At 46.8% G+C, this 25,090-nt stretch overlaps 1 protein-coding gene across 1 annotated transcript; it reads right to left on the reverse strand.

The window, feature by feature from the left end:
- Nucleotides 1–1,065: 1,065 nt before the first annotated feature.
- Nucleotides 1,066–25,090, reverse strand: ndufs8a (NADH:ubiquinone oxidoreductase core subunit S8a). The gene is made up of 6 exons (XM_078559181.1): nucleotides 24,949–25,090; nucleotides 16,628–16,690; nucleotides 8,883–8,972; nucleotides 8,539–8,711; nucleotides 2,915–3,043; nucleotides 1,066–1,239 (listed from the first exon to the last, which is right to left on the reverse strand). Exons 1-6 carry the CDS (start codon nucleotides 25,010–25,012, stop codon nucleotides 1,108–1,110), a joined length of 651 nt encoding a protein of 216 aa, XP_078415307.1. The 5' UTR covers nucleotides 25,013–25,090; the 3' UTR covers nucleotides 1,066–1,107.

Raw genomic sequence — 25,090 nt, forward strand, 5'->3', positions numbered from 1 at the left:
GGGAAAGTAATTTGTGAAGAGGACACAAGAGGGCTAAAACAGATATAGATAGGTTAAGTGAGTGGGCAAAGATCTGGCAGATGGAGTATAATGTGTGAAAATGTGAACTTGTCCACTTTGGCAGGAATAGAAAAGCAGAAGATTATTTAAATGGAGAGAGATTGCAGAACTCTGAACAGTACAGAGAGATCTGGGTGTCCTGGTCCATGAACCACAAAAGTTAGTATCAAGGTGCAGCAAGTGATTCGGAAGGCAAATGGAATGTTGGTGTTTATTGCAAGGGGAATAGAAGCTAAGAGTATGAATATTTTGATACAGCTGTGAAAATGGCATTGAGGTAGAAGGGTAGCCATGATCTAACTGAATGGCAGGGCAGGCTCTAGGGCCCGATTGCTGTTTGCCTGGTCCTATTTCCCATGTTCCTAAATTGTACAGGGTGTTGGTGGGACCACCTCTGGAGTGCTCTATACAGTTTTGGAAAATAGATAATTGCATTAGAAGCAGTTCAGAGAAGATGCACTCAACTGATTCCTGGGGTAAAGGGGTTATCTTATGAGTAAAGGTTGGACAGGTTGGGCCTGTCTCCAATGGAGTTCAGAATAAGAGATCATCTTATTGAAATGTATAAGATCCTAAGGGCACTTGGCAGGGTGCATGCTGAAAGGATGTTTCCCCGTGTGGGACAGACTAGAACAATTCAGACACAGTTCAAAGTAAGCGGTCACCCATTTAAGATGAGGAGATTTTTTTTCTCTCAAAGAGTCATTAGTCTGTGGAACTCTCTCCTCCAGAGAGCAGTGGAGTTTGGGTCATTGAATATTTTTAAGGCTAAGTTAGATAGGTTCTTGATTGACAAGTGAGTCAAAGGGTACAGGTATAACCCCACCTCAGCAACCTAAGCCAGCAGCTGAAGTGGGAGTAGAATGCAGAGGAAAGGAATATGAGGCAGTAGTGGCCCAGAAAAGAGCAGCTGATTTTTCTCTGCTGCTCACTTCCAAACCTCACGGAGGAATCCCCAGCATAGGTCAGGATACCTGAGGAATATCTAAAGAAAATCATCATTGGTTAGTCTGAAAAGTTATATTTATTCCAATGAGTCAGCATGCTTCAGCGGTACAGGTAGTCAGCCTGGATATTGGCTCCAATCTCGGCTTCCCACTTGTCCCCATTGTTCAGAAGTTTTTCCTTGTTGTACAGCAATTCCTCGTGTGTTTCAGTGGAGAACTCAAAGTTAGGACCCTGTCAAAACAGAACATGTGACAGTAAGAGGAGGCAAAATTAACATCACTTGGACAAATGTGGATTAATTAAGGTAGGCCAGTATGGATCTTCGAGGACAAAACCAACAAGTTAGCTTATTGATGAGGTATCAGAGAAGTTAGATGATGTCTCCAATTGTTGCAATGCTGCTGATTGTGCAGCATGACCAACACATACAGGGGAGGCTGCAGAGAGGGCAAACACCACAAAGATGGAGGACGGGGGTGGGGAGGGGCTCTTCACAGCAACACTACCAACCACGGGTTTCCCAAAAGCTCTTCTCATATCTCCATAAGGGCAGGAACAATGTCTGAGGTGGTTTGTTCATTGAGGTGTTTACAGAACTTTGCCACCTCTTTCAATGCAACCTGGAGCCCCACACCAGGGACAGGATGGCACTGCCAGTGGCTGTAAAGTCACAGTGGCATTAAACATTAATGTTCTTTGGAACCCTCTTCCTGAAAAGGCAGTGGAAGCAGAATCTTTGAATATTTTTAAGGCAGAGATGGATAGATTCTTGGTAAGTAAGGGGTGATCGGTTATCAGGGTTAGGTGAGATGCAGATTTGAGGTTACTATCAGGTCAGCCATGATCATTAAATGGCAGAACAAGCTCGAGGGGCCAAATGGCTTACTCCTGCTCCTTGTTTGTTGTTCGTATATCCAAAATTTTCTGGGGATGGGGAGCGAGTGATGTGTCTAACATCTCCCAGTACACCATCCATCAATGAGGTGACTGAGGTCATCTATGTTAGGAAAGACAATGACATTGTGCTCTCTCTAAGGTGGAGCAGTAGGATAAAAGGGCTCATGACATTGTCAGGGTACCAGGGTTCCCAATGGCGTAAGGAGCCAGATATTTGGTGTCTCAAGTAATCAAGGGATAAGGGGAGTTGGTAGAAAAGTGGAATTGAGGACAAGGATCAGCCATAATCGCACTGAATGGTGGAACAGGCTCGAGGAGCCAAGTTATCTACTGCTGCTCGGACTTCTTATGCCCTTATGTTTAAAAAGGCTTATGGAATCCTGAGCTTTACATATACTGCAGGGGCATAAAATACAAAAGAAATGAGGTTATGATGAACCTTCATAGAACACTGATTTGGTCTCAACTGGAGTACTGTGTCTAATTTTGGGCATCATACTTTAGGGAGGATGTGAATGGCTTAAAAAAGTGATTCTGGGGATGGCAATCTTCCGTATGAGGGCTGATTGGAGAGGCTGGGGCTGTTCTCTTTAGAGTAGAGAAGGTAGAAAGGAGATTTGAGATGTATTCAAAATCATAAAGGGTCTGGACAGGGTAGATAGGGAGAAACTGTTCCCGTTGGCAGAAGGATGAGAACCAGAGGACACCGATTTAAGGTGATTTATAAAAGATGCATTAGCAACATGAAGAAAATCTTCTGTATACAGGAAGTGTTTAGGATCTGTAGTGCCCTGCCTGAGAGTGTGTGGGATGCAGATTTCAAAAGAGAATTGGATCATTATCTGGGGAAACAAAACTGCGCGGCAACGGAGTAGCAGGTTAGCCAAGTAAGTCTTACTGAGAACTGGCACAGATTCAATGGGCCGAATGGCCTCCTACTGTGTCATAACAACTCTATGATGCAATGAAAGACTCCGAGAAAGACCCCAAATTGTGTCCTTGGACGTACCTCTACAATGGCATCAACTGGGCAAGCTTCCTGACAGAAACCACAGTAAATGCACTTTGTCATATCAATGTCATATCTGGTTGTTCTCCGACTCCCATCAGCCCTCGGCTCAGCCTCAATTGTGATTGCCTGAGGAGAAGAGAGAGAGTGTGAGAGGGGAGAGTGCACAAAGGAGAGGAGAAAGAGCAAAGCGTGACATGAGAAAAGGCAAGCACCTGCCACAGGGAACAAACACTCTGGTCTGGCCTACACAAACACACAGCAATGTGGTTGACTCTTAAATGCCCTCTGAAATGGCCTAGCAAGCCACTCAAGGTATAACAAACCGCTACAAAGTCACAAAAAAGGAATGAAACCGGCATTGATCTAGCACCGGAAACAACAGCAGCAATCTCAGCCCTGTCGACCCTGCAAAGTCCTCCTTACTAACATCTGGGGGCTAGTGCCAAAATTGGGAGAGCAGCCTCACAGACTAGTCAAGCAACAGCCTGACATAGTCATCCTCACGGAATCATACCTTACAGATAATGTCCCGGACACCACCATCACCATCCCTGGGTATGTCCTGTCCCACCGGCAGGACAGGCCCAGCAGAGGTGGTGGCACAGTGGTATAACATTGACTCCGGATCCCATGAAGTCTCATGGCATCAGGTCAAACCTGGGCAAGGAAACCTCCTGCTGATTACCACGTACCGCCCTCCCTCAGCTGGTGAATCAGTGCTCCTCCATGTTGAACACCACTTGGAGGAAGCACTGAGGGTGGCAAAGGCGCAGAATGTACTCTGGGTGGGGGACTTCAATGTCCATCACCCAGAGCGGCTCAGTAGCACCACTACTGACCGAGCTGGCCACGTCCCAAATGACATAGCTGCTAGACTGGGTCTGCGGCAGGTGGTGAGGGAAAAACATACTTGACCTCATCCTCATCAACCTGCCTGCCACAGATGCATGATGTCCATGACAATATCGGTAGGATAGACCACTGCACAGTCCTTGTGGAGACGAAATCCCACCTTAACATTGAGGATACCAGCCATCGTGTTGTGTGGTGCTACTACCGTGCTAAATGGGATAGGTTTCGAACAGATCTAGCAACTCAAGACTGGGCATCTATGAGGTGCTGTGGGCCATCAGCAGCAACAGAATTGTACTCGAACACAATCTGTAAACTCATGTCCCGGCATATCCCCCACTCTACCATTACCATCAAGCCAGGGGATCAACCCTGGTTCAATGAAGAATGCAGGAGGGTATGCCAGGAGCAGCACCAGGCAAACCTAAAAATGAGGTGTCAACCTGGTGAAGCTATAACACAGGACTACTTGCGAGTCAAACAGCATAAACAGAAAGTGATAGACAGAGCTAAGCGACCCCACAACCAACAGATCAGAGCTAAGCTCTGCAGTCCTGCCACATCCAGTCATGAATGGTGGTGGACAATTAAATAATTCACTGGAAGAGGAGGCTCCACAACTATCCCCATCCTCAATGATGGAGGAGCCCAGCACATCAGTGCAAAAGATAAGGCTGAAGCATTTACTACAATCTTTAGCCAGAAGTGCCGAATGGATGATCCATCTCGGCCTCCTCTGGAGGTCCCCAGCATCACAGATACCAGTCTCCAACCAATTCGATTCACTCTACGTGATATCAAGAAACAGCTGAAGGCGCTGGACACTGTAAAGGCTATGGGCCCTGACAATATTCCGGCAATAGTACTGAAGACTTGTGCTCCAGAACTTGCCGCGTACTCCATCGTGAGAGAATCCAACCATCTCCCCTTGATGTTCAATGGCATTACCATCACTGAATCCCCCACTATCAACATCCTGGGGGTTACCATTGACCAGAAACTGAACTGGGCTAGTCATATAAATACTGTTGCTACAAGAGCAGGTCAGAAGCTAGGAATTGCGTGGCGTGTAACTCACCTTCTGACTCCCCAAACCTGTCCACCATCTACAAGGCAAAAGGCAGGAGTGTGATAGAATATTCCCCACTTGCCTGGATGAGCACAGCTCCCACAACAGTCAAGAAGCTTGACACCATCCAGGACAAATCAGCCCGCTTTATTGGCACCACATCCACAAATGTTCACTCCCTCCACCACTGACGTACAGTAGCAGCAGCAGTGTGTACCATCTACAAGATGCACTGCAGGAACTTACCAAGGCTCCTTAGACAGCACCTTCCAAACCCATGAACACTATCATCTAGAAGAACAAGATCAGCAGATACATAGGAACATCACCACCTGGAAGTTCCCCTCCAAGTCACTCACCACCCTGACATGGAAATATATCACCGTTCCTTCACTGCTGCTGGGTCAAAATCCTGGAACTCCCTTCCTAACAGCACTGTGGGTGTACCTACACCACATAGACTGCAGCGGTTCAAGAAGGCAGCTCACCACTGCCTTCTCAAGGGCAATTAGGGGTGGGCAATAAATGCTGGCCCAGCCAGTGAAGCCCACATCCCATGAATGAATTTTTGAAAAATGCATAATTGGGTCTTTTTTGGATTGGCAGGATGTGACAAGTGGTGTCTCACAGGGGCTTGTGCTGGGGCCTCAACTTTTTACAATTTACATCAATGTCTTAGATGGGGAGCGATGGCATGGTAGCTAAATTTGCAGACAACTCAAAGATAGGTGTGACAATATGTGTGAAGAGGTCATGAGCAGGTTGCAGACAGATATAGATTGATTCAGCGAATGGCAAAGATCTAGCAAAAGGAGTTTAAGGTGGGAAAATGTGAAGTTGATCACTTTGCCAGAAGAATATAAAAGCAGAGTATTACTTAAATAGAGAACAGCTGCAGAATTCTGAGCTGTGGGGTTACATAGGTGTTCTAGTGCATTAGTCACAAAACGTTAGTATGCAGGTACAGTGCGCGAAGTGGGAGGAGTGTGAGTGTGCGCATGAGGGGGAAAGTGAACACGCGTGCGAGAGGGGAGGAGAGGGAGTGAACGCACGAGGGGGAGGAGAGCGTGTGCACGCACGAGGGGGAGGAGAGCGAAAACGCACACGCAAGGGGGAAGAGAGTGAGTGCACGCGTGAGGGGGAGGAGAGTGAAAATGCGTGCGAGAGGGGAGCAAGACCACATGTGCGTGCAGGCAAAGTGGGAGGAGAACGAGGGCACGCGTGAGAGTCAGCTTGCCAGAGAAAGACAGCACAAGAGAAAGGGAGTGAAACTGAAGGGGAGCAAGGGAATCAAAATGGAGCAAGGCAGTCAAGGTCGAGGGTAGATGGGAACAGTGTCAATGAGGGAATAATTTAACGTTAACAAGCAGACAAACTGGCCCAAGGAGAACAGACCGTTTGACAAAGGTCATGGAATCACCTGAGCAGGACAGACATCCTCACGTGGTACACAGCCTCACCTGAGCAGGACAGACATCCTCATGTGGTACACAGCCTCACCTGAGCAGGACACACATCCTCACGTGGTACACAGCCTCACCTGAGCAGGACAGACATCCTCATGTGGTACAGAGCCTCACCTGAGCAGGACAGACATCCTCATGTGGTACACAGCCTCACCTGAGCAGGACAGACATCCTCACACGGTACACAGCCTCACCTGAGCAGGACAGACATCCTCATGTGGTACACAGCCTCACCTGAGCAGGACAGACATCCTCATGTGGTACACAGCCTCACCTGAGCAGGACAGACACCCTCACACGGTACACAGCCTCACCTGAGCAGGACAGACATCCTCACGCGGTACACAGCCTCACCTGAGCAGGACAGACATCCTCATGTGGTACACAGCCTCACCTGAGCAGGACAGACATCCTCACGCGGTACACAGCCTCACCTGAGCAGGACAGACATCCTCATGTGGTACACAGCCTCACCTGAGCAGGACACACATCCTCACACGGTACACAGCCTCACCTGAGCAGGACAGACATCCTCACGCGGTACACAGCCTCACCTGAGCAGGACAGACATCCTCATGTGGTACACAGCCTCACCTGAGCAGGACAGACATCCTCACACGGTGCAGAGCCTCACCTGAGCAGGACAGACATCCTCATGTGGTACACAGCCTCACCTGAGCAGGACAGACATCCTCATGTGGTACACAGCCTCACCTGAGCAGGACAGACATCCTCACACTGTACACAGCCTCACCTGAGCAGGACACACATCCTCACACGGTACACAGCCTCACCTGAGCAGGACACACATCCTCACACGGTACACAGCCTCACCTGAGCAGGACACACATCCTCATGTGGTACACAGCCTCACCTGAGCAGGACAGACATCCTCACACTGTACACAGCCTCACCTGAGCAGGACACACATCCTCACACGGTACACAGCCTCACCTGAGCAGGACACACATCCTCACACGGCACACAGCCTCACCTGAGCAGGACAGACATCCTCATGTGGTAAACAGCCTCACCTCAGCAGGACAGACAGCCTCACACGGTAAACAGCCTCACCTCAGCAGGACAGACATCCTCATGTGGTACACAGCCTCACCTGAGCAGGACACACATCCACATGTGGTACACAGCCTCACCTGAGCAGGACAGACATCCACATGTGGTACACAGCCTCACCTGAGCAGGACAGATAGCCTCATGTGGTACACAGCCTCACCTGAGCAGGACAGACATCCTCATGTGGTACACAGCCTCACCTGAGCAGGACACACATCCACATGTGGTACACAGCCTCACCTGAGCAGGACGGACATCCACATGTGGTACACAGCCTCACCTGAGCAGGACAGATAGCCTCACGTGGTACACAGCCTCACCTGAGCAGGACAGACATCCTCATGTGGTACACAGCCTCACCTGAGCAGGACACACATCCACATGTGGTACACAGCCTCACCTGAGCAGGACAGACATCCACATGTGGTACACAGCCTCACCTGAGCAGGACAGACATCCACATGTGGTACACAGCCTCACCTGAGCAGGACACACATCCACATGTGGTACACAGCCTCACCTGAGCAGGACAGACATCCACATGTGGTACACAGCCTCACCTGAGCAGGACAGATAGCCTCATGTGGTACACAGCCTCACCTGAGCAGGACAGACATCCTCACGCGGTACACAGCCTCACCTGAGCAGGACAGACAGCCTCATGTGGTACACAGCCTCACCTGAGCAGGACAGACAGCCTCACACTGTACACAGCCTCACCTGAGCAGGACACACATCCTCATGTGGTACACAGCCTCACCTGAGCAGGACAGACATCCTCACACGGTACACAGCCTCACCTGAGCAGGACAGACATCCTCATGTGGTACACAGCCTCACCTGAGCAGGACAGACATCCTCATGTGGTACACAGCCTCACCTGAGCAGGACAGACATCCTCACATGGTACACAGCCTCACCTGAGCAGGACAGACATTCTCACATGGTACACAGCCTCACCTGAGCAGGACAGACATCCTCATGTGGTACACAGCCTCACCTGAGCAGGACAGACATCCTCACGCGGTACACAGCATCACCTGAGCAGGACAGACATCCTCACATGGTACACAGCATCACCTGAGCAGGACAGACATTCTCACATGGTACACAGCCTCACCTGAGCAGGACAGACATCCTCATGTGGTACACAGCCTCACCTGAGCAGGACAGACAGCTTCACAGAGTTTACAAGCGATGCAGCGTTCCTCGCCTGAAGGATACCTTCGCAGTGCGTGTTCGCCTCGGAACCGAGGGCTCAGGGGCCCCTTCTCAAACGGGTAGTTAATGGTGGCTGGCTCCCGAAACAAGTAGCTCAAGGTCATTGCAAGGCCTGTACAGAATAGTCACCAGAATTCAGCAGTAATTGGGGTTAAACATACACTAACAGTTCAGCAGTGACTGACATTACCCAGGTAGTATCAGATACTGACAGTCTTCACAATACACTCCAGAAGCTTTGACCTGAACAAAGGGTCATGAATTGATGAAAATGTCCACTCACCTCGAAATAACTCTGTCCAGAACAGGGTCTGAGCTGCATTGTCGGTGATAGTTCGCATATCAGTGGGTTCCTCCTTCATATTGACATACTCTGCTTGGAGGAAAACAGTTCCAGTAAACTGTGTAATGGAGGATAACAGACAAACACTTCCCAATCCACAACAATTACAAAGACCCACTGCCCCAAACAACACCAACACACACACTCTCTCCCTGACCGACACATGCGTAGAACCAACCCCTCCACCTCCCCAGGGTACAGAATACCAAAGATTTACGACCCTCTGAGTGAAGACATTTCTCATCTCAGTCCAGAATGATCGGCCCCAAATTCCTCTGAATGACAACCTTCCCCAGTCTCTCGCTTTTAAAAACTATTCTGTTTTTCTATTCTATTGGAGTGAAAGTGGCAGAAGACAAAAAGGTCTGAAATTTTTTGGTGACCAAGAATCATGCAATTACAGCACTTTTATGATCCAGAGTGAATACAAATGCTTTGAGGCCACATCAAATCGGTGGAATTATTAGATTGCAAGTGGGTAGAAACAATAGTTTTCCCTTTACCTTCTATTATTATCAAGGCTGTGGACCAAAGCATTTGTATCAAATCACCAAAGTGACCTCAGCATTTTTTTTGTTCTTTCACGGGATGTGGGTGTCGCTGGCGAGTCCAGCATTTATTGCCCATCCCTAGTTGCCCTTGAGGTGGTGGTGAGCTGTCTTCTTGAACCGCTGCAGTCCATGTGGTGTAGGTACACCCACAGCGCTGTTAGGGAGGGAGCTCCAGGATTTTGACCCAGTGACAGTGAAGGAACGGCGATATATTTCCAAGTCAGGATGGTGAGTGACTTGGAGGGGAACTTCCAGGTGGTGGTGTTCCCTGTGTCTGCTGCTCTTGTCTTTCTAGGTGGTAGAGGTCGCAAGTTTGGAAGGTGCTGTTGAAGGAGCTTTGATGAGTTGTATTCAATTAGTTTGTGCACGTTATATAGGATGAAGTCCATAATAACAGAACATGACAATGCTGGATTATGTACGTGAGAAGTAAAGGACCATGGCAGTGCTTCACAAACTTTTTTCAAATGTGTCTCAATTATATAAGATCCTGACTGGTCTTGACAAAGTGGACGTGGAAAGGATGTTTCCTCTTTTAAAAGTACATTAAAGCACATCCTTTAAAAAGTACCTGGATGAGCACTTGGCACATCATAACATTCAAGGCTATGGGCCAAGTGCTGGTAAATGGGGTTAGGTAGGTAGGTCAGGTGTTTCTCACGTGTCGGTGCAGACTCGATGGACCGAAGGGCCTCTTCTGTACTGTGATTCTGTGATTGTGGGTGAGTCCAAAACTCGGAGGCACTGTTTTCAAATTAGGGGTCGCCCTTTTAGGACAGAGATGAAAAGAATTTTTTTCTCTCAGAGGGTTGTGCGACTTTGGAACTCTCTGCCTCAGAAGGTGGTGGGGGTGGGGTCATTGAATATTTTTAAGGCAGAGGTAGATAGATTCTTGTTAGGCAAGGGAATCCAAGGTTATCGGGGGTAGATGGGAATGTGGAATTTGAAACAAACCGATCAGCCATGATCTTATTGAATGGCAGAGCAGGCTTGAGGGGCCGAATGGCCTGCTTCTGCTCCTATTTTGTGTGTTTGTATTTTAACTCATCAGCACTTTCTCAAGGGCAATTAGGGATGGGTAATAAATGTTAACCTTGCCAGTGAGGCTTACATCTCATGAAGGAATATATTATAAAAACTTGAAAATTAACATGAGCCCAGATGCCAGCAAAAACAGAACAGCAATAAAACAGCATAAATATTCAGTATATAACTTTTAAAATTCAAGCATTATAGATCAACATGTAATGCATCATATAAATATGAAACCTGTGTTTTAATGTACTTTGTAAAAGTTTTATTATTTTATATACTCAGGTAAGTTTCAGACAAGCTCTATATTCCCTGGTGATATAAGAGTGTGAAGCCCTTCTCCCCCACCCAGCCCCCACATGGTAATGACCCCCTCTCCCCATCCAATGAACATATTGTAACACCCCCTCTCATCCTCCACACAAACACATTGCAATCAGCCCCTCTCCCTTTCTCAATCACATTGTAATCAGCCCCTCTCTTCCCACCCAACCCTCACGCCCCTCTTCCCAAATATTCAAGAAGTTGTTTAAAAGCAGACATCATTTTAACTGTTCAGAGAAAGCAACATCAAACCTACTGATTCCCAGAATATGTTTGAGATAATTAAACTTGACACAATTTGTGCTTATCAATGTAGCCTACATAATTTTATCATTTACATTTTATGTAACATAGATACTGTTGAGATGTTTAAACAAGAGGTAAAGTTTAAAATCAAAAACTTATTGGAAAACATTGCTTGAAATTATATTCACAGAATCACACAGTGCAGAAGAGGCGATTTGAGTCTGCACTGGCATGTGAGAAACATGTGTTTCATGTTTTGAAAAACTGTATTGTGCAGAGTGTTTCTCCTATTATGAAACCACCTCCTTTAATCCTCTTCTAAAGGCACTAGTTCATCCACAGCATTGTTCCGTGCCACCAGCAACACCCCCCACCCCACCCCCACCACCCCCCACCCCCCCTCCCCCCCAACCCCCCACCCCAGTCTTTGGTTCAAATCATCCTCCATTACATGTAGGCTTAGGCAACGAGGCTCAGTCGGTTACTTAGTCACAGCGACCATCACAGCCAAGCCTATGCTATCTTCAACCTAATTTCACACTAATTAGCCGTGCAACACCTCCACCCATGTCTAATGTTCATCTCACCTGTCCCCGACGCCGGATGTCCAACTCCTGAGGAGACAATATCTTTTGTCCAATTTTCCTACCTCTCAATGTCTTGTGTTCCCTGGTCTCTAGTGTCTGATATCCAACTCACTTCCACTTTGTTCCCTAACTACCTACTTGCCCAATAGACAGATAGCCACTCAATGTAACCGGCTGTGGCTGGGAAACCAAGAATAAGAAATTAAAGCAGATGCTGCCGTTAAACTCTGCAGGGTTCCCAAGAAAATCATACTTTCTAGACACTAAATCTTGCACTCGCTTCACAGATTGTATCGTGGCCATTGTCTATTCTGCACCTGCTACCAATCCATTCCATGGTACAATTAAAGTAGAGTGTGCTTCAGGAAGGCAGTCAGGCTGACCTTGTCTTAATTGGGAGAAGCACTAAGATTAGTTGCTCCTCACTTTCATCAAAGACAGAGTAGTTCATGGAGCAGAATTGGGAACAAACACTCCCTTCTCCCTCCTCACAACTGACATCCAATCCCTCTACACCTCCATCCCCACCAGGTTGGTCGGAGGGCTCTCTGCTTCTTCCTCGAACGGAGGCCCGAACAGTCCCCATCCACCACCACCTTCCTCTGCCTGGATGAACTTGTTCTCCACTGAATAATTTCTCCTTTAACTTGTCTCAATTCCTCTACATAAATGGTGTGGCTGTGGGTACCCACATGAGCCCTAGTTCTGCCTGTCTTTTTGAGGATATGTGAAACATTTGTGAGGGACCCATTTTTGGAAAATGTGAGATTGAATTTTGGACATTCTTCCTCCAGAGTTAATTTTAAAAGTTTGCAATATTAATTCAAGGCTGTGAATATGCCATTCATCAAGAAACCATGGGTCAAGATAGATGTCCAGTGGTGAACACCTACTGAGGGAAGAGATACTTTGCATATCTAAGTTAACAAAGAACTGCTGTTGCCAGGCTAAAGACGCTTGCTGATTAGTTAAAAACACCTGGCCCAAGAGAAGTATTCTTTGAACATCTTAGTCTTTAAAACTCAGTCAGAGTATAGGTGGGTGCCTTAGAAGCAGGTTGCAAGGAAAAGACTCTCTCTTTCCCTCTCTCGGTCCCATATTTGTGCTCTACACGGGCTAGAGCGAGTCAAACTTTCCTTAGAAATGTCACATCGGAATAAATCATCTGCCAATTTTGAAAGTCTGCAAAGTTGTTATAAATAAAAGTCATCAAGGAGAGTTTCACCAAAAAAAAATCTGAACGAACTTCCAGATCTGTTGTGACCAGAATTCTGTTAGATCAATAGCATTGAGATCTCTTTGAATTTTATCCTTTTAAAAGCAACGTTCCCATCCTCCAGCCTCTGCAGGGGACTGTGTTTGTTTCGTTCCTGTTTTGTGTTTGTGTGAATGTATAGGGGTTCGAATATCTGTTTTTTTTTTAAAAGGAAAAACATCATAAGACCATAAGACATAGGAGCAGAAATTAGGCCATTCAGCTCATCGAGTCTGCTCCGCCATTCAATCATGGCTGATAAGTTTCTCAACCCCATTCTCCCCGTAACCTTTGATCCCCTTACCAATCAAGAACCTATCTATCTCGGTCTTAAATACACTCAATGACCTGGCCTCCACAGCCTTCTGTGGCAATGAATTCCATAGATTCACCACTCTCTGGCTAAAGAAGTTTCTCCTCATCTCTGTTCTAAAAGGTCTTCCCTTTACTCTGAGGCTGTGCCTTCGGGTCCTAGTCTCTCCTACTAATGGAAACATCTTCCCCACATCCACTCTATCCAGGCCTTTCAGTATTCTGTAAGTTTCAATCAGATCCCCCCTCATCCTACTAAACTCAATCGAGTATAGACCCAGAGTCCTCAAACGTTCCTCATATGTTAAGCCTTTCATTCCTGGGATCATTCTCGTGAACCTCCTCTGGACCCTCTCCAGGGCCAGAACATTCTTCCTGAGATCGTTACACTTCTAACCTACAACTTGTATGTTAACCAGTTTTTTAACTTTTTAAAAAAGTAGTTTGCTTTATAATAAATCAATGTTTTTTGTGCTTACTGAAAGAAGGCTGGTTAGTGTCTTTCTATGGTGGGAATAACAGAATCAAAGGGTCACAACTGGCCGGTTTTGTAGATGAATTAAACATTTAAACTATTGTCACGACCAGTAGAGAAGTGGGGCTAGAATTAACTGTGCATTCCTCCCATCTCGGTCAATAACAAATTCCTTGCTCCAGTCCTACTCAGGGGCCCTGCCACAACTCTTTTCCCAGTATATCAATGACTGTATCAGTGCCGCTTTCTGCTCTAGTCTGGAACTGGAAAAATTAATCAATTTTGCTTCTAATCTCCACCCCTCTCTCACCTTCACATGGTCCAACTCTGACACTTCCCTTCCTTGAATTCTCTGTCTTCATTTCTGGTGACAGATTATCTAGGAATATTCATTACAAGCCCACTGACTACCACAGCTACCTCAACTACACTTCCTCACACCATGTAAGGACTCCATCCCATTCTCCCAGTTTCCCCATCTCTGTCGCATTTGTTCTGATGATGCTATCTTTCACAACAGCACTTCTGACACGTCTTTTTCCTCAGCCGAGGATCCCTCCCACTGTAATTGACAGGACCCTCGACCATGTCCGACCCATTTCCTGCACTTTTGCCCTGACCTCTTCCCTCCCTCCCAGAGACACAATAGGGTTTCCCTTATCCTCACTTTCCACCCCACCAACCTCTGTATTCAAAGGATCATCCTCCGCTATTTCTGCCAACTCCAGCATGAGGCCACCACAAGACACATTTCCCCATCCCTCCCCTGTTAGCATTCTTATGGGACTGCTCCCTCCCCGACACCCTGGTCCACTCCTCTATCATCCCCCACACCTCACCCACTTCTTATGGCACCTTCCCATGCAATTGCAGGTTTAACACCTCCTATTTACCTCCTCCCTCCTAATTGTCCAGGGCCTCAAACACTCCTTCCAGGTGAAACAACAATTTACTTGTACTTCCTTTAATTTAGTCTACTGCATTCGCTACTCACAATGCAGTGTCCTCTGCATCAGGGAGACCAAACAGACTGGGTGACCGCTTTGCAGAACACCTTCACTCAGTTCGCAAGTATGACCCCGACTTTCCTGTCGCTTGCCATTTCAATTCACCATCTTGCTTTCATGCCCACACGTCCGTCCTTGGCCTGCTGCAATGTTCCAGTGAAGCCCAACGCAAACTGGAGGAACAGCACCTCAGGTTCCAATTAGGCACTTTACAGCCTTCTGGACTCAAATTGAGTTCAGCAACTTCAGACCATGAACTGTGTCCTCTATTTCAATTTTCTTTCACCCCAAGTATCAGTCTGTATCTTGTTCTCATGTTTTTGCTTTCAGTGTTGACCTTCATTCTGCTATTAACACCTATCTGGACCAATGCTTTGTGTCTTTAATACTACCATAAACACTCCCTTTGCCTTATGTTCCATGACATCTTCATTACTTCATTTCCCCTGCACCCTAATCCATCCCTGACCTTCTCTTTTGCTCCACCTGCCCCTCTCTCCTTTGTCAACAGCATAAATTCCACCAAATTCCTACCTCTCTTCAGTTTGAAAGATGTCATATTAGGGTCTAAATGTTCACACTGTTTCTCTCTCCATTGTTGCTGCCAAACCTGCAGCATTTTTCCAGCGCATACCAATTTTATTACCCAGCCCTCCCCTCCACCCTCCCATCACTAATCATGCCCCCTTGATCTTCCCCATCCCTGGGATCTGTATGGCCAACCTTATAATGAGCTGTGATTGCCCCACACAATGACACAGCACTTACCTCACTCCGGATTTGTGGTTTAACACATCAGTAGAAGCCAAGGCAACCAAATGAGTGCTCTCTAGTTCCCTGGCAGTGGCTCGAGCTGCCGATTCGGACGGCAACCAGGTCCAACCTGGAACGAGGCTGAATGACGGCTTCCTCGGGCCTGCTCTGGCCTCATAACTGGTGAAGACTCTCTCCTCTTCTTCCATTTTCTGATTCTTTTCTTTAGCCTCCTTGTCTTTGGTGTTGGGACAGCTGAAAGTTTCCTGCATGGCAGCTGTGGGACCAGCCAGAATATCTGCTCCAACACCTCCAATCACAGGCTCCCTCCCTCTTGCCGCTCCTTCAATCATAGAGACCTACTCTGGAGGAGCTGCAACAGCAAGAGAGAGGGAGCCTGGGATTGGAGAAGCTGGAGAAGTGAGCATGGGAGAGACAGAATCAGTGATTGGAGGAGCAGCTCCTCACATAATCTGTCTTTCCCACACTTGCTGCCCCTCCAATCACAGCTCTGCAGTCAGTTCCCACTCTCACTGACTGCAGAGTTACAATACTTTTTAAACCACCTGCCAGCCCAGAAGGTCAGAGCATATACTTAAAATATCGGAAATCCACCAAAAGGCGGACATTTCTCATCTCTGATTCGAGATTCTACCAAAATGAATAACCTTACTTTTCCCCACATTATACTGTGCCTGCCGTCTAATTGCCTGCTAACTTAGCCTGTCTATATCTCTTTACAGCCTCTTTGTGTTCTCCTCACAGCTTAAAATTCCATCCGTCTAGTTTTGTATCATCAGCGAATTTAGGTAAATTACTCTTGGTATGTTCATTAATATAGTTTGTAAATAGTTGAGACTCCAGTACTGACCCTTGTGGCACTCCAACAGTCTCAGCTTGTCATTCCAAAAATTACCTATTTATTCCTACTCTACATTTTTTGTCCACTAACAAATTTTCAACCCATGCTAGTATGGTACCCTCAACTCCATGAACCCTTATCTTGTGGAACAACCTTTTACATGCACTTCATTGAATACTTTTTGACAATTCAAATATAACAGAATCACTGCTTCCTCTTTATCTGCCTTGCTTGTAGACATACACTTCAGGCACTGTTAGAAAATTGTAGGAACCACTCACTGAAACTTCTCAAAGGGGCAGCAGTGCTGATCTGGCAGAAAGATCCTGGGAATAGCATCCTTCCTGTGATCAGAAGAAACATGTTAGAAATGGACCAATAATAGTGTCATCACAGATGACAGGCAAAGCAACATGCAACCTTCCTCCCAAACAGCCTCCTCCTCCTCACCGTCACACCTCCCAGCTCCCTGAGCAGAGGCTATGAATGAAATAAAGGGCAGACTGAGAGCTGCCAACCAACAGTCTTGAAAGTTGCTTGGATCTGAAACCATGCTAAACTAATGGATTTTGATGCTGTCATTCCAACTGAAATGAATCTACTATATTTAATAATTGCACCTTAACAGGATAAAACTTGACCCCGAGCCACATGAGACAAAGTTAGGATAAGTGACAAGCTTAATCAAAGAGATTGGTTCTAAGAAGAGTCTTAAGGAGGAGTGATATAGGTGGAGAGCTTTAGAGGTTAGGGCCAAAGCAGCTGAAGGCACAACTATCAATGGTGAAGTGATGAAAATCAGGGCATGCTCAAGAGGCCAGAATTGCAGGAATGCAGAGATTTCAGAGGGTTGTAGGAGGTTACAGAGATGGGTGGTTTGGGGGGCTGGGGGGCATTGTAGGGGCTAGAGGAAGTTACAGAGATAGGGACGGTTTTAGGGGCTTCAGGAGGTTACAGAGATAGAGATGGTTGTAGAGGCTGGAGAGATAAGGAGCATTGTCATGGCTGGAGATAGTGATGGACCTGAAGCTATGCAGAGATTTGAAAACAAGGAAGAGACACATAGAATTAAGTTGCTACTGGAAAGGGAACCCATGTTGGTCATCGAGACTGAAATGTTGGACGTTAGGAATTTGATGTGAGTTAGGATATGTGCAGCAAGGTTTTGGATCAGCTAAAGTTTATGAAGGGTAGAAGGTATTGATAGCAGCCAGGCAAGCATTTTTTTCTAATTTGTTGTACGTGATATAGGTGCCATTGGAAAGGCCAGCATTTGTTGCCCATCCCTAGTTGCCCTTGAGAAGGTGGTAGTGAGCTGCCTTCTTGAACCGCTGCAGTCCATGTGGTATAGGTACACCCACAGTGCTGTTAGGGAGGGAGTTCCAGGACTTTGACCCAGCAACAGTGAAGGAACGGCGATATAGTGGCAAGTCAGGATGGTGAGTGACTTGGAGGACAGAAAGCAGTGAGTCGTGGTAAATGGTTGTTTATCGCAGGATGTGGTGATGTTGCCCAAGGGTCAGTGATAGGACCACTGCTTTTTTGATCAATATAGAATCATAGAAAGTTTATGGCACAGAAAGAGGCTACTTGGCCCATTGTGTCCTCACCGGCCGTAAAATGAGCTACCCAGCCTAATCCCACTTTCCAGCATTTGGCCCGTAGCCCTGCAGGTTACAGTACGTGATATCAGTGCATATCTAGACATCTTTTAAATGAGCTGAGGGTTTCTGCCTCTACTATCCTTTCAGGCAGTGAGTTCCAGACCCCCATAGCCCTCTAGGTGAAAAGGTATTTCCTCATCTCCCCTCTGATCTTTCTACCAATCACTTGAAATCTCTGCCCCCTAATAACTGACCTCTCAGCTAAATAAGCCCTTCCCACCCACTCTATCCAGGCCCCTCACAATTTTGTACACCTCAATCAAATCTCCCCTCAGCCTCCCCTGTTCCAAGGAGAACAACTCCAGCCTCTCCAATCTTTCCTCATAGCTGCAATTTTCCAGTCCTGACAACATCCTGGTAAATCTCCCCTGTACCCTCTCTAGTGCATTTACATCCTTTCTGTAATGAGGGGACCAGAACTGCACACAGTACTCAAGTTGTGGCCTATACAATTCCAGCATAACCTCCCTACTTTTACATTCTATGCCCCAACGAATAAAGGAAAGGAGTCCATGTGCCTTTGTAACCACCTTATCAACCTGTTCTACTACCTTCAGAGATCTGTGAACATTCACTCCAAGGTCCCTCATTGCTGCTACACCGCTCAGTATTCTCCCATTTATTGTGTGATCCCTTGACTTGTCTGACTTCCCCAAATGCATCACCTCACACTTCTCCGGGTTGAATTCCATTTACTACTTTTCTGCCCACCTGACCAGTCCATGGATATTTTCCTGCAGTCCACAGCTATCCTCCCCGCTATCAACCACACGGACAATTTTTGTGCCACCAAAAGCAGGGGGTCTAGTACTGAGCGCTGCGGAATCCCACAGGAAACAGCCTCCCAGTCACAAAACACCCATCAACAATTCCCCTTTGTTTCCTGCCACTGAGCCAATTTTGTATCCAGCTTGCTACATGCCCCTGGATCTCATGGACTTATTTTATTTTACCCACTCTGCCATGTGGGATCTTATCAAAAGCCTTGCTAAAATCCACATAGACCACGTCAACTGCATTATCTTCATCCATTCTCCTTTTTATTTCCTCAAGAAATTCAATCAAGTTAGTCAGACACGAATTTCACTTAACAAATCCATGTTGACTATTCAAAACAAAAACAGAATTACCTGGAAAAACTCAGCAGGTCTGGCAGCATCGGCGGAGAAGAGTTGACGTTTCGAGTCCTCATGACCCTTCAACAGAACTGAGTAATATTAGGAGAGGGGTGAAATATAAGCTGGTTTAAGGTGGGGGGGTGGGGGAGAGAAGTTGGGGGGTGGGGGTGGTTGTAGGGACAAGCAAGCAGTGATAGGAGCAGATAATCAAAAGATGTCACAGATAAAGGAACAAAGAGGTGTTGAAGGTGGTGATATTATCTAAACGAATGTGCTAATTAAGAATGGATGGCAGGACACTCAAGGTACAGCTCTAGTGGGGGTGGGGTGGAAAGACTGACAGGGCATTAAAGGTATAGATTGAAAAACAATAGAAATAGGTGGGAAAAGAAAAATCTATATAAATTATTGGAAAAAACAAAAAGGAGGGGGAAGAAACGGAAAGGGGGTGGGGATGGAGGAGGGAGTTCAAGATTTAAAGTTGTTGAATTCAATATTCAGCCCGGAAGGCTGTAAAGTGCCTAGTCGGAAGATGAGGTGCTGTTCCTCCAGTTTGCGTTTCTTCAAGAAACGCCATGTTGACTATTGTTGATTAATCTGTGAATTTCTAAGAGGCAGTTTATCCTGTTTCTCAGAATTGATTCCAATAATTTGCCTACTACGAGGCTAGACTGACTGGCCTGTAATTATTCGGTCTATCCCTCGTTCTCTTTTTAAACATAGGTTCAACATTAGCAATCGTCCAGTGCCACACCGGGGTGGCAATGGCGTAGTGGTATTGTTGCTGGACTAATGATCCAGAGACCCAGGGTAATGCTCTGGGGACCTGGGTTCGAATCCCACCACGGCTGATGGTGGAATTTGAATTCAATAAAAATCTGGAGTTAAAAGTCTAATGATGACCATGAAACCACTGTCGATTTGTAAAAACCCACCTGGTCCACTAACGCCCCTTTAGGGAAGAAAATGTACTGGCCTACAATGTGGTTGACCCTGAAATGCCCTCTGAAATGGCCTAGCAAGCAACTCAGTTGTATCAAACGGCTACGAAGTCTCAAAAAAGGAATGAAACCAGACAGACCATCGACCTAGGCACCGGAAACGCCAACGGCAAACTCAACCATGTCGACCCTGCAAAGCCCTCCTTCCTAATATCTGGAGGCTAGTGCCAAAATTGGGAGAGCTGTCTCACAGACTAGTCAAGCAACAGCCTGACATAGTCATCCTCACGGAATCATACCTTACAGATAATGTCCCAGACACCACCATCACCATCCCTGGGTATGTCCTGTCCCACCGGCAGGACAGACCCAGCAGAGGTGGCAGCACAGTGGTATACAGTCAGGAGGGAGTTGCCCTGGGAGCCCTCAACATCGACTCTGGACCCCATGAAGTCTCATAGCATCAGGTCAAACATGGGCAAGGAAACCTCCTGCTGATTACCACGTACCGCCCTCCCTCAGCTGATGAATCAGTCTCCTCCATGTTGAACACCACTTGGAGGAAGAACTGAGAGTGTTAGGGGCGCAGAACGTATTCTAGGTGGGGGACTTCAATGTCCATCAACAAGAGTGGCTCGGTAGCACCACTACTGACCGAGCTGGCCGAGTCCTAAAGGACATAGCTGCTAGACTGGGTCTGTGGCAGGTGGTGAGGGAACCAACTAGAGGAAAAACATACTTGACCTCATCCTCACCAACCTGCCTGCCGCAGTTGCAGCTGTCCATGACAGTATTGGTAGGAGTGACCACCGCACAGTCATTGTGGAAACGAAGTCCTGCCTTCATATTGAGGATACCCTCCATCATGTTGTGTGGCACTACCACCGTGCTAAATGGGATAGATTTCCAACAGATCTAGCAATTCAAGACTGGGCATCCATGAGGCACTGTGGGCCATCAGCAGCAGCAGAATTGTACCCAACCACAATCTATTACCCCATGGCCCGGCATATTCCCCCACTCTACCATTACCATCAAGCCAGGGGATCAACCATGGTTTAATGAAGAGTTTTTTAATTCATTCACGGGATGTGGGCTTCGCTGGCTGGGCCAGCATTTATTGCCCATCCCTAATTGCCCTTGAGAAGGTGGTGGTGAGCTGCCTTCTTAAACCACTGCAGTCCACGTGGTGCAAGTACACCCACAGTGCTGTTAGGGAGTTCCAGGTTTCTGACCCAGCGACAGTGAAGGAACGGTGATATATTTCCAAGTCAGGATGGTGAATGAGATGGAGGGGATCTTCCAGGTGGTGGTGTTCCCATCTATCTGCTGCCCTTGTCTTTCTAGGTGGTAGTGGGTTTGGAAGGTGCTGCTAAAAGAGCAGCAGGGTATGCCAGGAGCAGCACCAGGCATACCTAAAATTGAGGCATCAACCTGGTGAAGCTATACCCAGGACTACTTGCGTGCCAAACAGCATAAGCAGCAAGTGATAGACAGAGCGAAGCGATCCCACAACCAACAGATCAGATCTAAGCTCTGACATATCCAGTCGTGAATGGTGGTGGAAAATTAAATAATTCACTGGAGGAGGAGGCTCCACAAATATCCCCATCCTCAATGATGGAGGAGCCCAGCACATCAGTGCAAAATATAAGGCTGAAGCATTTGCTACAACTTTCAGCCAGAAGTGCCGAGTGGATGATCAATCTCGGCCTCCTCCGGAGGTCCCCAGCATCACAGATGCCAGTCTTCAGCCAATTCAATTCACTCCACATAATATCAAGAAACGGCTGAAGGCACTGTATACTGCAAAGGCTATGGGCCCTGAAGATATTCCGGCAATAGTACTGAAGACTTGTGCTCCAGAATTTGCCGCGCCCCTAGCCAAGCTGTTCCAGTACAGCTACAACACTGGCATCTACCCAGCTATGTGGAAAATTACCCAGGTATGTCCTGTACACAAAAAGCAGGACAAATCCAACTCGGCCAATTACTGCCTCATCAGTCTACTCTCCATCATCAGTAAAGTAATGGAAGGGTTCATCAACAGGGCTATCAAGTGGCACTTGCTTAGCAACAACCTGCTCACTGAAGCCCAGTTTGGGCTCCGCCAGAGCCACTTAGCTCCTGACCTCATTACAGCCTTGGTTCAAACATGGACAAAAGATTCGAACTCCTGAGGTGAGGTGAGAGTGACTGCCCTTGACATCAAGGCCGCATTTGACCGAGTGTGGTATCAAGGAGCCCTAGCAAAACTGGAGTCAATGGGAATCAGGGGGAAAACTTTCCACTGGTTGGAGTCATACCTAGCACAAAGGAAGATGTTGCTGGAGGTCAGTCATCTCAGCTCCAGGACATCACCCCAGGAGTGCCTCATCAATGACCTTCCCTCCATCATAAGGTCAGAAGTGGGGATGTTCACAGAATCTCACAGTGTAGAAGAGGCCCTTCGGCCCATCGAGTCTGCACCGACACGTGAGAAACACCTGACCTACCTACCTAATCCCAGTTTGCTGATGATTGCACAATGTTCAGCACCATTCGCGACTCCTCAGATACTGGAGCAGTCCATGTCCAAATGCAGCAAGACCTGGACAATATCCAGGCTTGGGCTGACAAGTAGCAAGTAACATTCGTGCCACACAAGTACCAGGCAATGACCATCTCCAACAAGAGAGAATCTAACCATTATCCCTTGACTTTCAATGGCATTACCATCACTGAATTCCCCACTATCAAGATCCTGGGTGTTACCATTGACCAGAAACTGAACTGGACTAGCCATATAAATACTGTGGCTACAAGAGCAGGTCAGAGGCTAGGAATCCTGCGATGAGTAATTCACCTCATGATTTCCCAAAGTCTGTCCATCATCTACAAGGCACAAGTCAGGAATGTGATGGAATACTCCCCACTTGCCTGGATGAGTGCAGCTCCCACAACACTCAAGAAGCTTGACACCATCCAGGACAAAGCAGCCCAACTTAATGGCACCACATCCACAAACATTCACTCCCTCCACCACTGACGCACAGTATCAGCAGTGTGTACCATCTACAAGATGCACTGCAGCAACTCACCAAGGCTCCTTAGACAGCACCTTCCAAACCCACAGCCACTACCATCTAGAAGGACAAGGGCAGCAGATAGATGGGAACACCACCACCTGGGATTTCCTCTCCAAATCACTCACCATCCTGACTTCTAAATATATCGCCATTCCTTAATTGTCATTGGGTCAAAATCCTGGAACATCCTTCCTAACAGCACTGTGGGTGTACCTACACCACATGGGCTGCAGCGGTTCGAGAAGACAGCTCACCACCACCTCCTCAAGGACAACTAGGGATGGGCAATAAATGCTGGCCCAGCCAGCAAAGCCCACATCGCCCAAACGAATGAAAAAAATTGACCTGTATTGAGTGAGGATTGGAAAATGATGGTGAGACCTTCCACTATATCCTCCTGGCTTCTTTTCATATCTTTCAATATCTTGGATATTGACTTGGATATTGGAATACAGAGCAAAATTGCAAAATTTGCCGATGATACCAAATTTGGAGATGTGGCAGAAAATGAGAATGATACAAATTAACTATAACAGGACACAGATAAGCTAGCCGATTGGGCAAATGGCAAATAATGCAGAGAAGTCTGAGTGACACATTTTGGACAGAAGGGATGGGGAGGGGCAATACAGATTTAATGACACATTTCTAAAGAGTGTACAGGGAACGAGGGACCTGGGGGTACATGCACATCAATCTTTGAAGATGGGAGGTCAGATTGAGAATTTAGTTAAAGCATCCAAAGTCCAGGACTACGTGCTGAGGGACGCACTAAAGCTTGGGGCAGCTGCCGCAAAGGCGCAATGGGGAAGGGTCGCTGTCTAAGACCTTTCTACCACAGCGCACCGAGAGACTGGGAACTGTTTAGAGCCCCTCGGGCTGTACAGATCAAAATGAAAGGCTGTAAATGATTGTAATATTGTTTGTACTGATGCACCTGGTGATACATTTTGTAAAAGTTTAACCTGGATTGTACCCTTGTAATGTTGTTTTTGAAATGGTTTTGAATGTGATTGAAGATTTTTTATGAATAAAGTATATTTTTACAAAAAAAAAATATGGGACTTTTGGCTTCATAAATTGAAGTATTAAGTGCAGAAGCAGGGAGTTGTGCTGAACTTTTATAAAGCTCTGGAAGGTCACAACTAGAATGCTGTGTCAAAACCTGGTCACTACACTTTAAGAAGGATGTAGGGGTCCTTGGGAGTGTGAGGAGGAGATTTACCAAAATGGATCCAAGGATGAAAAAATTCAGCTGCAAGGCTCAGCTGGAGAATCTGGGCTTGATCTCCTTGGAGCAAAGGAGATGGAGGGGAGATTTGATAGAGGTGTAGAAGATTATGACAGGTTCAGATGAGGTAGATGATGAAAAGCTGTTCTCATTAGCTGACAGTACAAAGACTAGGGGACAGATTTTGGGTCAAGAGATGCAGGTTTCCCCGAGGAAGAACTTTTTACACACAGTGTGATAACGGCCTGGAACTTATTGCCCACAAGGGTGGTGGAAGCAAGAGATGATGAATGATTTACAAAAAGAAATTGAGTAGGAAAAAAAGGGCTAAGGGATAGAGCAGGGGAATGGAATTGACTGGGTTGCTGTCCAGAGAGCAAACATGGAGCCGATGGGCTGAATGGCCTCCTTCTGTGGTGTAATGACTGTGTGATTCCGAGTTGGATAAGGTACCTGAGGATGAGGATCACACTGACAAGTAGGATGAAGGATAAAGTAGGAAATCTCTCTCTAACAGGCAGATTAACCTCGTGTAAGTTTCTGTTTCTATGGAGATTTGGACATTGACTGTGGTGCTCACCATTAGCTGCAGATTTCTGGATCACTCGGACAGCCAACATGTTCACCCTGTGAATTAAAAACATAGGAGAATTAACAATCCAACACTGTCCATGTCTGACTCCGGCTTTCTCTCTCTCTCTATTTCTCTCTCACCTTCAGCC

The sequence above is a fragment of the Cetorhinus maximus genome, chromosome 15 (assembly GCF_964194155.1).
Source record: "Cetorhinus maximus chromosome 15, sCetMax3.hap1.1, whole genome shotgun sequence".
In the NCBI taxonomy this organism is placed as follows: domain Eukaryota; kingdom Metazoa; phylum Chordata; class Chondrichthyes; order Lamniformes; family Cetorhinidae; genus Cetorhinus; species Cetorhinus maximus.

Coding starts and splice junctions, on each gene's coding strand:
- ndufs8a (XM_078559181.1), bottom strand. CDS start 25,012: ATGTTTTTAATTCACAGGGTGAACATGTTGGCTGTCCGAGTGATCCAG. Junction 16,691..24,948: donor CCAGAAATCTGCAGCTAATG/GTGAGCACCACA, acceptor TTCTGATCACAG/GAAGGATGCTATTCCCAGGA. Junction 3,044..8,538: donor AAGCTGTCTGTCCTGCTCAG/GTGAGGCTGTGT, acceptor TCTTCTCCTCAG/GCAATCACAATTGAGGCTGA.